The following is a 16817-nucleotide window of genomic DNA, read 5'->3' on the forward strand; positions in this document are numbered from 1 at the left end:
GCGCAAGCGGCACCGGCTGACCGGCTCCTAGCGGTGGCGGCTGGCGGGTGGAGAACGCAGCCACGCAGGGTCGCAGCCTCGCAGGCAGGGCGCAGCCGCGCAGGCGGCACCCGCTCACCGGCTCACCGGCACCACGGCAGCCGGACCTGGACCGCTGGACGGCACACGGCAGGGACGCCGGACGCAGGCACGCACGGACGCTGGATGGCACACGACAGGGACACTCGGTTTCTGCGGTTTGGCCTTTCTAGCGGCCGGCGGGTGGGGTTGCGACTGTTTGTGGCTGGGCGTGCAGGCGGCTGAGAGCGAGACAGAGAGAGACGCGTGAGAGTCTGAGAGAGCCAGAGAGGAGAGACCGAGACTAGGGTTCCCTGGGTGAAAACTGGACATTGGGCCGGTTTTGGTTTCTGGACTCTGGTGGGCTGAAAACTGAGAATAATTCGGATATCCGCCAGGACCCGCGGGTGAAATATAAAACCCGTACCCGACCCAATTTTATCACAGGTCAGATATGGGTGAGACCCGCGGGATAAATTTTGTACCCGAACCCGAAACCGACGGGTCGGATATCCGTGGATATCCGAACCCACGGGTAAAATTGCCATCCCTACTCAGGACTTACAGCCGCTCCTTGTTGAGATTTTTATACAGATTTAAGACGTGTTTAAATAATTTATCTAATTTAAATAAATTGTATCTATATGAAATATAAAAATTATAGCAACGTACTTACATCTTATATTCGTTCTCGAATATTTATCGTATGTTAATTTATTTTTAAATTAAATGGTGATAAATAAAAAGAACGGAGGTATCTTGGTTCACTTGAAATGGCAATCGTGGACAAGCAGTGTGCATACAAAGAGAAGGCTCCATGTACCAAAAAAAAAAGTCATTTCTGTTTATGTAGTGCAAACATGGCTCTCGAACCCATCGCCCTCCTGCTCACGGTGCTCATCGCCGCGCCGCTCACGGTCCTCCTCCTCTTCCTCGTCGCCGGCAACAAGAAGGCCGCTCGCGCTGCTTCTCCCACGCCGCCTCGCCGCCGTGATCGCTTAAGGCTCCCGCTGCCGCCGTCGCCGCGGGGCCTCCCGCTGGTGGGCCACCTGCACCTGCTGGGCGCGTTGCCGCACCGCGCGCTGATGTCCCTGGCGCGCGCGCACGGCCCGGTGCTGCTGCTCCGCCTGGGCCGCGTGCCCACGGTGATCGTGTCCTCCGCAGCCGCCGCCGAGGAGGTGATGCGGGCGCGGGACCTGACGTTCGCTAACCGGCCCGCGAGCGCCATGGCCGAGCGCCTCCTCTACGGCCGCGACGTCGCGTTCGCGCCCTACGGCGAGTACTGGCGCCAGGTGCGCCGCGTCTGCGTCGTCCACCTCCTCAGCGCGCGTCACGTCGGGTCCTTCCGCCGCGTCCGAGAGCAGGAGGCCGCCGCGCTGGCCGCACGCGTCGCCCGGGACAGCGCCGGTGGCGCGGCCGTCGGCCTCAGCGATCTCCTCACCGAGTACGCCAACGCCGTTGTGTCGCGCGCCGCGTTCGGCGACGAGAGCGCGCGCGGACTGTTGGACGAATTCGACTCCGGCCGCCGGCAGAGGAAGGTGCTCAGCGACTTACAGAAGCTCATAGGGACGACGCCCCTCGGGGAGTTGCTGCCGTGGCTAGGCTGGGTGGACGCCGTCACCGGGCTGGAGGGGAAGATCAGGCGGACGTTCGAGGCGCTTGACGGGTTGCTCGAGAAGGTGATCGATGACCACCGCCGGAGACCTCGCAACGGGGAGGACGGCAGCCACCGAGACTTCGTGGACGTGTTGCTGGACGTCCACGAGAAGGATCAAGAGCATGGCATCCAACTAGAGAGCAACGAAATCAAGGCCATCATCTTGGTAATAAATTTATATAAGTAACATACCGATGCATGGATCCAATTCATAGTTGTTATATTTGATATGATATGGTTCATTCGTGGTTGCTGATTTAAATTACTCGGCAGGACATGTTCGCGGCAGGCACGGACACGACAACCACGGTGATGGAATGGGCCATGGCGGAGCTCGTCACCCACCCGCGCGCCATGCGGAGAGCCCAGGACGAGGTCCGCGCGGCGGCGGCCGGTTCAACTGGCGTCAACGAGGACCACGTCGCGCAGCTGGACTACCTCAAGGCCGTGCTGAAGGAGACGCTCCGGCTGCACGCGCCGGTGCCACTGCTGGTGCCCCGGGAGCCGGCGGCGGACACCGAGATCCTGGGGTACCACGTCCCGGCGCGCACGCGCGTGCTGGTCAACGCCTGGGCAATTGGCCGGGACCCCGCGACGTGGGAGCGCGCCGAGGAATTCGTACCGGAGAGGTTCTTGGGCGGCGGCGCCGCAGCCAACGTCGGCTTCAAGGGGCAGCACTTCGAGCTCCTGCCGTTCGGCGCCGGCAGGAGGATGTGCCCCGGGATCGCGTTCGCGGAGGGAAGCGCCGAGATGGCGCTGGCGAGCTTGCTGTATCATTTTGACTGGGAGGCGAGCCGGGGCCAGAACCGGGAAGGGACGCCGTCGCTGGACATGACCGAGATGAGCGGGATAACCGTGCATATCAAGTCCGGTCTGCCGCTTGTATCCAAGCCGTGGAGTGGATCCCCCTTGAACTAGTAGCAGAAAAACATTGATAGGGCGCATTAAAGATGGCAATGGATACCTAAAATCCAAATACCCGACGGACCCGATATAAAGGTGGGTATGGGATGATTTCTCTACCCGCGGGTATACTAATGAATAAAAACCTCTACCTATTGGATAGACGGATACGCGTACGAGTTGGTACTATCCATATCTGTCTACCCATAAGTAAAATATACCCACATCAATATCATTATAACCATTTAATAGAGCCAATCTTAGCTAAAATAAACCCTTCTCTAGCTATCATTTGTCTAGATACCAAGTTATGTGATAATATGATTTGTTATATGTGAAGTTGAAATTTTTTTATGTTTATTTAATATTTTGAGTGATTGGTATATTGGAATTTAAGATTTTTTAGCGGGTACGGGTTATCCGACGGGTAAAAATACCCGCGCGGGTACTGATACGGGTAAGATTTTATAACCGCAAGCATATATGGGTAACCCGACGGGTAGAATTTTTTAATGGGTACAGGTATGGAATGGTACTACCCGACGGGTATGTACCCGTTGCCATCCCTGGGCGCATGCTTTTTGCACGTAAATTCGCGTCACGGTGTATTGGTGTGTCAGGGAAGCTTGTCTTTTAGCTGATTCAAATGTGGTCACGGTACATATATATGTGATAGTTCATATTTGAACTTTTGTATATTTGTGTTATTGTTCACTTATCAATTATTATTATCTAAAGTAGTGGTAGTCTTATCCAAATTTAACTAGAAACCGAAATCAAACCAAACTAGGAGGTTCATACACTACGCTCAAGCACACAATAAGAGCACCGTAAGAACCACTTTAGAGAGGCACTCCAACATGCCACAATTTCAATAAGCACAACAGCCCATCACAATTATGATCGGAGCCGACGACAATCTCCAATAACCGCTCAATAATCCCACAAATTGTAGAACACCTAGGTGATGACAACCACCAAGAGTAGAATTAGCTCAAGACCTCAAGTCACTCAACTAGTGCCATGAGATGCTACAACTATATGTGATGCACTAGGAGCTCTCTAGTCTCACCCAAATGATGAACTTAAGATGCAAGTTAGTGGAGTGTGATTCTCTAGACGTAAGAGATGTTCTCAAGTGTAAGGAGTGAAGGGATGCCAACCAAGGCCAGTCAAGGGATCTATTTATAGCCCCAACTTGAAATCCAATTGTTGCCCCTTGAAGGGATGAAATCGAGGCACCGGTTATGCGCGGTGCACAGATGGTTGAAAGGCCCAAAATCTGTATAAGAAAAATAATAATAATAATAATAATAATAATAATAATAATAAACTAAATATCTGAAGAAAATAAAATAGCAAATTCAGACATCTCAAATCATACTTGAGTGTTGAAATTTGAGGACTAAATTTTGAAATCCAAGAACTATTTTAGAAAAGGAGTAATAGAAAAGTTATCTATTCAACTAAATGATTATGCATATCATTAAACGATGCACCATAAGCATTTATTTACATAAATATTTACTTTTAAAGTAACTTTTACTTCTTATCCCACATCCAAAATACTATTTTTCTAAAAAGAAAGAAAACAATATGAGTGTTTCTCATATTTCAAACATTTTTCAAACAAATAAATTAATTAGAATAAATAGATATCTACTACATCATGATTGATTTTGAGTATGTATTAAATTTGAAGTCTTAAACTTTACCTTGGATTGGAATTTGAATTTTGTAAATCAAAGAAGGAATAATATGGGAATATCTCATTTGACTAAGTAAATAGTGGAGATATAAAATAAAATAACTCATGTATAACAAGTTGGAACTTATGTTTGAGCACTCAAACATACTTTAAATTTGAACTCTATTTGCATTTAATTCAAAATTTAAATTTGAATTCAATAATGGGAATATAATAATGAGTTGAGAATATGAAATAGCCCTAAATTGAAATTTGGTTTTGAAAATAGAAAAGGATAAGAAATACTATAAAATACAAAGTAAAATTTGCAAATAAAACTCATACTGTTATGTTCAAATTAAGTATTTAATTGAGAATAATAAGTTCACAACATCAGTTGAATTCAAAATTTGAAAAATTTACAAATAGGAAAGAAAGTAAAACAGAAATTTAGAAAAGAAAATAGAGAAAAGAAATAGGAAGAGAAAAAAAATGGGTTTGGGCGCCGCTTGGGCCGGGGAGTCATCTTTCGGCCCATTCACCTCGTGTCCCCGCGCGGCCCAAGACTACTTTCCCCATGCGCGCTATCACCATGACAACCCGGACCTAGCTGTCTGCCGGTCGATGGCGAGAATCGTTGTCTGCTGGGCCCCATGGTTCAGTCGCTTACCGCGCGCGGAGGAGCAACCATGTGGCTGGTAATCCGGGCCCGCGCTGTTAGCTTCAGATCACGCGCTGGTGACGCCGACCTGTGGGGCCTCGCGGTCAGGCTCGTCTTCCCCGCTGGCCGTTCAGAAACGGGTCGCGCTCATCGCGTGCTCCATTGACCGACCTCCTCCCAAAACCGGACTCGGTCCTGGGTATAAGAACCATAGCACCATCGTGTACTCGCCGAGAGGATTGGTAGCCACCGCCACCATTTTTGAGCGCAGGAGGGAGAACCGGGGGTCACCGCGTCGGTGCCGAACGGGGAAGTGAGGAGGGCCCCTAGCTGACACCGTAATCAATCCCGTTTACTCCTCGTCGTCGCGTCCTCGGGTCGTGCCAGGAGTTTCGTCGGGTCTCGTCGAGGTGTTCCCTGGCCTCACTGGGGGAAGTCGTCGTGGGCAAGGATTAGGTGCCACCGGTGTCACTGCTGGGGATCTTCATCTGCGCAGGCGCTCGGGTCGCGACGGTCGCCTAGGTGCTTCACCATTCCGTGGGGGTGAATATTCGTGGTCTCCACTGGCCGAATCGGTGGGCGAGGGGAAGGGAATTTCTCATCGGCACGCCACTGTTCCGCCGTATCGCGTCGACAACCTCTTCCTCGTCACCACCGACGGTGAGAACGCCTCTGTATGACTCACCTTCATCTCTGCTCCGTCTACCGCCCCTTGGATTTGGGGATTCACGCTCGGATCGGCGGGCGGCTGTGCGCCGGTAATGGCACCGTCGTAGTGTGGCCGGCGCTGCCGCACATTGCGTCGGATTGGGGAAATGGGCGCTGGCCGTTGGATCTGTGCTGTCCGGCTCAGATTAGATCAACTAGGTGCAGGTTCGTTGGGTGATCGGTGTCCGTTGGATCAAGAGATTGTGGATAGGATTAGATCGCGCTTTATTAAAACCACAACCGTTGATCTTGAATCGGAGGGCCGCGGGTTATTCCGGTTCGGATGATGCCCGATTTAATCCTGTCCATCGATTTTAGATCGGAGGGCCGATACTCGCCCGTACCCTTTCGGCCTGGCTCTATTGCAAATGAGTCTCTCGGGTTAATACAAATGAACCCGCAGTCCATGCGCCAGTAGCCTGAGTCTTGGGGAAAACTATGGTTTAGCCCCTGCACTTTCTAGTTTTTGGTCCGCAGTCCAGTTAGGGAATAAACTATGGAAATTCATTTAGAAAATGATTAATAGTGCAAAATTAATTTTAGAAACTTATTTAATTCCTAGAAAATACATTTTAACTCCTTTTTGACTCATTCTAGTTCCTATAATTTTGTAAGATTATTGTTTATCATCTAGTACCACTGTTTTGACATGAAAGCCCCATTAAAATTAATCTCTTAATTAATCTTGTATCAAATGTATAAAACCTTTGGAAATTCATAACGTACCCATTTTAACTCCAAATTGACCCGTTCCAGTTGCGTTAGCTTCGTGTAAATATTTACTATGCAGTAACAACATTGATTATACCATGTCTCATACTTTTATATTAGATATCTATTTATCCTATGTTAATTGGATTAATCTATGTCTATCGGATTAACCTCGGATCTTATGATCATAATTTGACTAGATGATCTTTAATCAAATAATGACTTAGATTAAAGTTGAGATAATTATTTATAGATTAACCTCTCATATGATTTATACTAACCAATTTATAATATAGTTTAATATTTTAATCACGTAGATCTTCCATAGATCATAACTCCTTAACCATGACTCCAATCTTAGTAGTTCTCGATCCCATGATCTCGTAGCGACGCGTAGATTATTATTACTCAGATTGTTCTCATGTTTGGTGTGATGTTAATTTTGCCTATACCATGTTTGTCTGTATTGCTACGACTAGCAGTGAGGTCACGAGTCACCTAAGCAGCAAGTTAGTACCTGGAATCTCAAATCCTAGGCAAGTTGAGCCCTTGATTACTTTTGTTACCCAATAATGTTCTTTATTATCAATTATCAATGCATAGGCTTAATTTTGATGGGACCCAATAGGTCACCCTAGTCTGATTATCTTTATACCTTGTTTACCCCTGAATCATTTGGATAGTTATGATATTGCTTTATATGGTTTTGGGTTAATATTTCATTATATCCATGTTCCAATTATTCTATTATGTTATTTATGTTCATGTCAGGATCATTATATTTTTAATTGGAACATGGAGCTTAACTTGAGAAACACGTGCCACCACAAGGGTGAAATGGGACGCCCTTGGCTGACTAATTAGGAAAGCTAGTGGAAGACTACCTTACCCGAAAGGGGCAAAGGCAGTAGGAGAGTTGCATGTAGGGAGGTTCTCGGGTTGATTTTGCTGCGATGGCAGTCAGACGAGGGATTCTTGCAAGTGCTCTTCCCATAAACTGTAGTGGGTTTTTGGAAGCTAGTGGAACTTTTTAAAGGTCTCATAGTGGATCCCTAGCCATTCAACTCGGTAGTGTCTAAGGTTCTAGCTAACCCTGGTGACATGGGATACACCACTTGTGGGTACAGGGTACAACCTCTGCAGAGTGTAAAACTGGTATACTAGCCGAGCTCACGGTCATGAGCAGCTCAGGATTCTCACATGATTAAACTATGGAACTAAATTCAATTTGTCATTTGCATTGCATGAGATTTATTATTAATTTTGTTCTATTATTATTATGGTTTGGTATTTACTTACATCTAGTAACTGCTAATAAAATTTTGACCAACTTTAAAAGCAATGCTCAGCTTTAACCATTCTCTTTGGTAAGCCTTATACTTCATGAGCTTCCACTTTTGATGAGTTCATGCACATTATTCCCCACAACTTGTTGAGCGATGAACATGTGTGAGCTCACCCTTGCTGTCTCACACCCCCACAGGTCAAGGATAGGTACCACAGGATGAGGCGCATGGAGGATGATGTGATGTGTTCGTGAGAGGTCTAGGTCGTCGTCTCCCAGTTGACTTTGTGGCGCTAAGGATGGAATTTAGTACGATTTATATTTATCTTTTATTTTGTAAGACTTCCGCTATGTAATAAGTACTCTGATTATATTGTGATATTTATCTCTATACATTGTGTTATTGTATGTGTTGTCTTCTTTGGCGCATGTATGAGATGCACCCGGCTTTGTCCCTTAAAACCGGGTGTGACAATGGTCCATGTACTAAACACACCTAGGTACCGTTTGGTTCAAATATTTGTAACGTAATGGGTAAGTGATACCGTTAAATCATGTTTGTTTTAGTCCAACCGTAATCAGATACCATACTAAAAATTGATACCGGACTATTCAAACTTGTTACCGTCCGTAATCGAGTGTAAACCGTTACCATTACCCTTTACGTTACATTTCGTGAACCAAACAGCACCCTAATGTCTTCCAAATCATGAGACCAAGTTTCATATCATCACATTCTTCATCATTTGAGCTATCAAGATTTTCCCTTATTTTTCTTTAGCTCTTCTTCTCATGATTAGCCTTGAGAGCTAAGTATTTCTTGTTTGATGAGGAGCCATCTTGAGTGAGCATTGATCTTCCCTAATATTTTTGTTTGTGTGGTGGTGGAAAGATCAACTTTAAGGAACACGGTGACAATATTTCCATCCTTATCAATTAGCTAGGAAGACACTTAGAATTTTACTCGCAACACCGGGTTGTGACAATTGAGTAAGTAATTGCACATTGACTTCTTATACAAGGATATTTATTCAAAAGTATGTTTCATGAGCACTTACATGAGGAAGCATCTCAAAGGAATTTAATTTCCTCATAACAATTAATATGATAGTGGTCCTCTCACTTTTTTGTTCTCTCATGGAGTGCACAAATATCTAACCATAGTGCATGGGTGCATTTGTGATTTTGCACTTGGTTAAAAACATCCTTGCAAAGACCTCTAAAGAGTGTGTTTTTGGCATTTGCATTCCGTGTTTTATAGTGTATCTCATATTTTTATCACCAACTAGGTTGGTGGGATCCTTAGGTTTTGAAAAGCCTTATGTGGAGACTCTAAATGATCCAATATATATGGCCATAAGATATGCCTCCATACAAATTTTCCAATAAAGAAAATTGTCTCACTCAAAACACAAGAGGGGGTCCATCTCCACCAGACATCTTTCTCTAGACAGTTAAGCCTAAAACAATGAGCACGGGCTCTAATATCAATTGAAAGGATTAAGGTGCTTAATAGGAGGGTGAAATTGGCTAAGATAAAAAAATCTCAACAATTAAATCCTATCGAATAGCCAATATCAAGTGAAAGGATTAAGATGCTCATTAGAAGGGTGAATTTGGCTAAGATAAAAATTTTGCAACAATTAAATCCTACTGGATAGCATGACATAAGTTTTTACATGTTCTAACCCTATTATAGCATGACAAATATATAAATGCAAAGACAAAAATTAAATCACTCAAATATAAATACTCAAAAGTAATTAAGGGTTATAAACATAATAATGTTTTGTCGAGATATCGGAGAGTCAACACTCTCCACTAGTCCTTGTTGGAGCACCCAGGCAAGGATGTCGCTCCATCTTGATCTATGCAAGAACCAAATGCTCTCTATTGTTTGATTCTTCACCACTCTAGTATGGTAAATCACCCATAACTATTTAAAACTTCAGTTAGACCACCCACGCTCACCACCGAGTTATCACCAAACTCCTAAACGCCACGAAGCCATATAGGTGATACCAATCACTAAGAGTAACATGTGCAGGCTCTCATTTGATCTAACAAGGCTAATGAGAATTATGGATGCACACTTGCTTCTCGGAATGCACTAATGAGACACTAATCTCGTGGTTATCAAATCTCATTCACTTCAGCTCTCTTTCTCCCCCAAATGGTTCCTTCAACTCAACAAAACCATAAGAGATCTCAAATAGATGAGATACTGTACTATACAAACAAAACGGATACCTTTGCATCATAAAAACAAAACGGATACCCTTCCTCCTCGACGAGGGATGAGGGAGAAAACGAGAAGTTAATAAAATTAAAAAAAAAAGCAATATAAAAGAGCAGAAGTAGCAGTACATCTGCATGCATGCAGATTTAGGCCCATCAAAAGAAGCGGATCGAACGTTTGCTTACGAGGCCAGGCCCATTATCGCTGCCCTCGAATGCAGTGCATAGACATACACAATACAAAAAACGCGGAAGGCAGCTACCATCTTCAATTCTTGGGCGAGCGGGCAGGGCAGCAATGGATGCAGGCATGCACAGGACGGAGGACGATCATGGCGTCTCGGAGGCGTCCTTGAGATCGTACTTCTCGAGGAGGGCGCCGCACTCCTTGAGCGGGTCCTTGCGGAAGAAGGCGATGGGGTTGGCGTAGCGGACGCCCTGCTGCTTGATGCCGTTGTTGGAGGTGAGCGGGACGCGGGCGCGGTCGCGGAACTCCTCGATCTCCGCGCACCCCGGGTCGGGGCTCCGGGCCAGCACCACCTCGCAGATCTCCTCCTGGTGGTCCTGGTCGATCTCCAGCTTGTACCACCCGCTGTCGTCCGTCGTCGCCTCCGCCTTGAGCGTCTCCTTGGACGCGCCGAAGTGCCGGCACACCACCTCCACCGTCGCGCCGGCCACGCTCCTGGACACGTTCGTCTCGAACCCGGCGCGGCAGGGGTCGCAGTACACGCGCCCCGTCACCACGAACCCGCCCGCCTTCTCCGCGGACGCCACGCCGGCCAGGGACGACGCCGCCGCCACGGCCAGAACTACGGCCACGGCGGCGACCAGCGTCGTCGTCGACCTGTTGCCGCCCTGCGTCGTCATTCGTTCTACGCCTAGCTAGCTAGCTTCTTTTCTTTGCTTGGGGGACGGAGAGGGAGAGGGAGAGGATCGTTCGTGAACTCCTCTCGGCGAGGGGCCGCCATGCGCCCTTTATAGATAGATAGATGGAGAGGAGAGGCGGAGCTCGTTTCCAGGCTCGTCCGTCGGCGCCTGTGCGCCGTCCATGATCCCCACCCATCCCTCGCTAGCTATTCCTGGACTGGAACTGCTGCAACAGGATATATATTCAGCTTTTGCTCGCGTTGCAATCGTCAATTCCACCCATTCCCAGACATGACTTAAGCATCTTGGATCAAAGACTAAAAAGAAAGTTTAACACATCGGCAAAACACAGGCACTTCAGTTAACAGAGCAACTCGGCAACCGTTTCATCCCGTCAAAGACTAAAAAGAATTCTCTATAGCGACGCCAATGTTCAGCCTTGCTGGCATCGCAATTATCTTCCTTGATCAACCGGAGTTTACAGGTACTGATCCAGACAACGAACCATGCATGACTCAAATCAAACCTTACCCTTCTGGTCTTCGATTTTCTGGAACGAAGTGAACCACCGCTTCCAGGAGGCGTCACCCTGCTGCTCAATCCACGACAGGAAGCAGCTGTCCAGGAGGCAGAACAAGTTCACATACAGGAGCTGGTACCGCACGGGAACGAAGCGGAAGTTCGCGATCTGCACAGCAGGCCAGATGGTTCCGCCTAACACCAGAGCCGGAATGAAGTCCCTCTTCACGTCCTCCTTCACCTGCTCTATGCTCCTTCCTTGACCCAGACCAACATATGAGAAGAACAGGAGGAGGTCTAGTGGTCCGAAGAGGAATCCATCCGCGGCAACTTTTGAGGCGACGAATTTGAACGTGTTAGGCTGAAACCTCCGCCGGATGATGCGATCCAGGTATTCATACCTATACAACAAAACCAAAGCCTTAGTGACAGATATTGATGCTGCCAACAACATCTCATATAGCAGTCCAATTCACAATAGTTCGCCCGTATTTTTCACTCCAAAAAATAAGGAGAGAACTGCTTTCATCTCTTTTTTTTTCTCGAAAACGCGGGAGAACTGTGCATCATTATATTAAGAAGAAAATTTGGGCCCTAGAGGGGCAGTACAGTACACCCGTACCACAAGATCTTACCTACCTTTTGCAAATGAACAAATTGCAGCAGTAAGTGATGAGATTGTGGGATCAACATCTGTCCAATAGCAAAAACCCGTGTGATCATATTTTTTTATCTGTGTTTTCATACAGCTGAACATAGTCCAGTGGTTTACAACTAACTCTCCAAAACATAGCATCGTCACTACATGTGACATGGTGCAAATCAAATCAATGTTGAAGTGGACTACTGAGCACAAAAATGACAAATAAGGATGTACAACTGTGAACTGTGAAGTACATGCCAAAAAACTTCTACTCTTGATTATAAGTTGATGTTTGCCCATTGTGGACAGTCAACTGCCTGACCACATAACTAGGTAGCGGGGCAAAATTCCGTGAACCACTTGTGCACTCATGTTGTCATGCATGCTGTTGGTAATATTATATCGTGATTTACTCTATTGAAAGATAACCCAGTATATTCAAGCAAATCATGTGTTGTTAGATATATCAATTTTCAAGCAGTCGCCAAGTGCTTATTGATAATATGACACCATTACGATCAAAAAAGATAATATGACACCATGAACTGTCACTCATACTAACACGTAGATACCTAAAATGGAGAACAGCAGTGCAGAATTGGGAATTTGGGATTACATCCTCACTTTGCCCTTTTATCTTCTATATTATCCTATGTTTTTGTTATTTTATCAGAGTGTGTTGCTGTGTTTGTTATTCTGTATTTGCTTTTCATCTGTGACGTGTGGTGACTGAGACTGGGAGCATAAGATTATGGTTACGACTTACGAGTTTTTTTATTGTTATACAGTAAGAGATTAACCTATGATCATACAGAAAATATACATGTAAACAGGTAGACATAACGACATGTGATAAAAAACAGGGAACTAACCAGTAATGCCCAACTGGACCAACAAAAGCAAATCCGAAGGAGCTTGTGATGCCCACCCTCTTCCAATCAACTTTAAACTCTTTATTGTCTTTATTATCTTTATCCTGTAAAAGGCAGAAGAGTATTGTTGAATGGGGTAACAATGAAGTTGAAGAATGACAAAATTAGGAGTAGACAGCCAAACAAAGAATAATAGATAGACTGCCCATGGAGGCACAGATAGTTTATATTGGGTCCCCAAGACCAAACGAAATGCCAGTCAGGATTCCTTGAATTTCCAATCTCGTATCTGAACAAATACACCATGAACAGCAATAAATATCTTGTTTCTTGTTTCAACTAACTGGCCAATACATAGCAAACATAATCAGCCTTTCAGTTGCACTGCACTGACTTTATTTATAGATAAAACCTAACAAATGAACTCTAGCTACAAGTATTTCAAAGGCTGGTTTGCTTCTTACAAAGAAGCCAAGCATGTTATGTAAATTACATATTAATGATAATCAAATCAAGCTCCCGATTCTGGCCATGCTCAGAGTTGAAAGAACAAACAAGCGCATCTGAAGCAAAGACAACGAGACAAATGACTAGCCATTACTGACAAAGAAAGAAATGAAAAGTGTAACTCCATTAGTGCATATTAACATAATACAAGGAAACCCCACCCCATCTTTATTTTGTCATAGTGATTGAAATGGACAGCAAACAATAACCATCCTGAAGGTCACAGCAAGCAAAAGGTCGACAATATACATGGACACTTGGACAGAACATTCACCCCCGATTTGCAGAATAAGCCATTTACCAAGCAAACCTCCATTTTTTTGAAAAAAGGGGCGGGGTGCTTCAACATCTCATTGCATTGCCCATTTACTCCTCTAAGTCGCAACACAAAGTCTCTAATACTACCCCAAATGGAGCGGCACCAGACATCATCGGTCATTCAGACCTCCTATAGTCCTATCCCGTCGTTAGCATCAAACCTCCTCATATCTGACGTCTAATATATTGCCACGAGAGGACAATAGTTCTTAAAAGCTGACACTAGCAGCACCACAGAAGTCTATAGATATCCACAAGACTTGATAGATTTGACAAGACTGTAGCAGTAGAAACGAAGAATCGTTATCATATCAAGGTGCCCCCCACCAAATTTTCTAGTTTCTTGGGTGGTAACCACACACAAGCCCAAGAAACAAGGCACAAATCCAAGCATTATCCACATTCAGAGTTGATGGCTTGACACTGCTTGAGGTTACCGATCAAATCCACAGCTCATTCGAACTGATAAAACGTCACATCCCCTAGTCATCAGCGCAGGTTATATGCTAGGTCGCAACAGCACGGAAAAGTTCAAGGAGCCACCAGGTCCGGGGCAAGAATAGGAAGAGAGAGCAAAAACCCGGGGCTACCAGGTCCAGGAACCGGCGGATGAATACACGGATCACGAGCACGGACCACGGAGGGAACGGTAAAAGCCGGTTGGGGCTGCTGCTGCGACGCTACCTCGGGGTCGGGAGGGCTGCTGTCGTGGCCGCGACGGTCGGGGCTAGCGGAGTAGTAGGTGACGGTCTGGGCGCCGATGTCGCCGAGGCCCCAGAGGATGCCGGAGCTGACGACCTGCGTGCGCACCGGGTGCGCGGCCAGGCACTGCTGGTACCACCGCCATAGCCGCCGCATCCCCACCGCACCACCCACCGGCCAAGCGAAGACGAAGAGGGAAAGAAGGAAGGAGGAAGTGTGCGCCTTCCTCCCTCTCTCACTTTTTATTTATTTTTATTTTTATTATTGCTCATACGAGTTAGGGTTAGGTGGATTTTAAGTACATGAAGCCAGTCCAAAGTCCAACCAGATGAAGGGAATATTCAAAGTTTCACTAGGTCAGCCTGTGATTAGTTGGTGACATTTTTTGGACAAAATATTTATACCTATGCATTGTATACATGTAAAAACAGTCATATTCATATATACTAATGGAATATCTGTTGTGAAGCAAGATTTGAATCACGGAAGCCCCAGCGATGATAGGGCATTTTCTCTAGAATTTAGACAAATTTAGAACTAGTTTGGAAACATAAATCTCCTTTCAGACTCTCGGAAATTGAGTGGAAAATTAGATCATTTTCTCACTCAATCACCGAAAATTGCGGATGAGATTTAAATTTCCAAACTAGCATTTAATGAAGGTTTCACCTCCATTCCGGTGTTTTACATGTTGTTGACATGGTTATGTTCGTTATCTTAAGAGGGTGTGATTTGTTTAGAAAAAGTTTAGAAATTTTGTGCTATATTAGTCAAATACAAGATGGATTTATAAAAAACGGTAAGGATATTTATGTTTTAAATAAAATTATCATAAAAACATTTTATAATTGGTTGTTTTTATGTATTTTGGTGTAATGTGGTGGGCCTTAGAAAAACACAAAGTATCAACAAAGTACATTAATCTTATTAAAGATATGTACATTAATGTTGTGACAAGTGTCCGAACAAGTGATGAAGACACCGATGACTTTCCAATTAACATAGGACTACATCAAGTGTCGGCTTTGAGCCCTTATCTTTTCGCTTTGATGATAGATGAGGTCACAAGGGACATACAAAGAGATATACTGTGGTGTATGCTTTTTGCCGATGATGTGGTACTTATTGAGGAGAGTAGGAGTGGTGTTTTCGCAAAAATTGGCATTGTAGAGGCAGACGCTGGAAGCAAAATGTTTTAGGCTTAGTAGGTCTAAAACAGAGTATATGAAGTGTGATTTCAGTGCCATAGGGTATGAGGATGGCGATGTTAGTCTTGATGGGCAAGTGGTACCCAAGAAAGACACTTTTCGTTACTTAGGATCAATGCTTCAGAAGGAAGGAGACATCGATGAGGATGTCAGTCATAGAATTAAAGCTGAATGGTTGAAGTGGCGGCAAGCTGCGGGTGTCTTATGCGACCCCCGGGTACCACACAAACTAAAAGGCAAATTCTACAGGACAACAATTCGGTCGGCTATGTTGTATGGAGCAGAATGTTGGCCCACTAAAAGACGACATGTCAAACAACTAAGTGTGGCAGATATGCGTATGTTGCGCTGGATATGTGGCCACACAAGGAGAGATCGAGTCCGGAATGATGATATACGAGAGAGAGTAGTGAAAGGGAATTAGGCTTACACCTAGTTCCTAAATAATTTTGGTGGTTGAATTGCCCAACACAAATCTTTGGACTAACTAGTTTGCCCAAGTGTATAGATTATACAGGTGTAAAAGGTTCACACTCAGCCAATAAAAAGACCAAGTTTTGGATTCAACAAAGGAGCAAAGGGGCAACCGAAGGCACCCCTGGTCTGGCGCACCGGACTGTCCGGTGTGCCACCGGACAGTGAACAGTACCTGTCCGGTGCACCAGGGGACTCAGACTCAAACTCGCTACCTTCGGGAATTTCCAGGGCGACTCGGCTATAATTCACCGGACTGTCCGGTGTACACCGGACAGTGTCCGGTGCACCAAGGGAGGTCGGCCTCAGGAACTCGCCAGCTTCGGGAAACACCAACGGCTAGCCCGCTAAAATTCACCGGACTGTCCGGTGTGCACCGGACTGTCCGGTGCGCCTCCGAAGCAACGGTCATCTCCGCGCCAACGGCTCTCTGCCGCGCATTTAATGCGCCCTCTGCGCGCGCAGAAGTCAGAATCGCCCATGCTGGCACACCGGACATCAAACAGTATCTGTCCGGTGTGCACCGGACACCCCGGCGGGCCCACAAGTCAGAAGCTCCAACGGTCAGAATCCAACGGCAGTGATGACGTGGCAGGGGGCACCGGACTGTCCGGTGTGCACCGGACTGTCCGGTGCGCCATCGAACAGACAGCCTCCCAACGGCCACTTTTGGTGGTTGGGGCTATAAATACCCCAACCACCCCACCATTCATTGCATCCAAGTTTTCCACTTCTCAACTACTACAAGAGCTCTAGCATTCAATTCTAGACACACTAAAGAGATCAAATCCTCTCCAATT

At 45.9% G+C, this 16817-nt stretch overlaps 3 protein-coding genes across 3 annotated transcripts; 1 reads left to right on the forward strand and 2 right to left on the reverse strand.

Moving 5' to 3' along the window:
* The first annotated feature begins 833 nt into the window (after positions 1 to 833).
* On the forward strand, positions 834 to 2990 carry LOC103635008 (cytochrome P450 71A1). Its single transcript, XM_020542839.3, has 2 exons — positions 834 to 1880; positions 1988 to 2990. The coding sequence occupies exons 1-2, from the start codon at positions 918 to 920 to the stop codon at positions 2630 to 2632; spliced, it is 1608 nt and encodes a 535-aa protein (XP_020398428.1). The 5' UTR covers positions 834 to 917; the 3' UTR covers positions 2633 to 2990.
* Positions 2991 to 9862: 6872 nt separating this feature from the next.
* Positions 9863 to 10843, reverse strand: LOC100282058 (pollen allergen Phl p 11). The gene has a single exon (NM_001154971.1). It carries the CDS (start codon positions 10772 to 10774, stop codon positions 10238 to 10240), a length of 537 nt encoding a protein of 178 aa, NP_001148443.1. The 5' UTR covers positions 10775 to 10843; the 3' UTR covers positions 9863 to 10237.
* Positions 10844 to 10998: 155 nt separating this feature from the next.
* Positions 10999 to 14600, reverse strand: LOC100285507 (mpv17 protein). The gene is given in 3 exon segments (NM_001158399.1): positions 10999 to 11694; positions 12809 to 12912; positions 14318 to 14600. Coding segments are annotated over 3 exon segments (678 nt in total). The 5' UTR covers positions 14492 to 14600; the 3' UTR covers positions 10999 to 11294.
* Between the last annotated feature and the right edge of the window lie 2217 nt (positions 14601 to 16817).

Source organism: Zea mays, chromosome 8, assembly GCF_902167145.1.
Source record: "Zea mays cultivar B73 chromosome 8, Zm-B73-REFERENCE-NAM-5.0, whole genome shotgun sequence".
Lineage (NCBI taxonomy): Eukaryota > Viridiplantae > Streptophyta > Magnoliopsida > Poales > Poaceae > Zea > Zea mays.

Coding starts and splice junctions, on each gene's coding strand:
- LOC100282058 (NM_001154971.1), bottom strand. CDS start 10,774: ATGACGACGCAGGGCGGCAACAGGTCGACGACGACGCTGGTCGCCGCC.
- LOC103635008 (XM_020542839.3), top strand. CDS start 918: ATGGCTCTCGAACCCATCGCCCTCCTGCTCACGGTGCTCATCGCCGCG. Junction 1,881..1,987: donor AAATCAAGGCCATCATCTTG/GTAATAAATTTA, acceptor ATTACTCGGCAG/GACATGTTCGCGGCAGGCAC.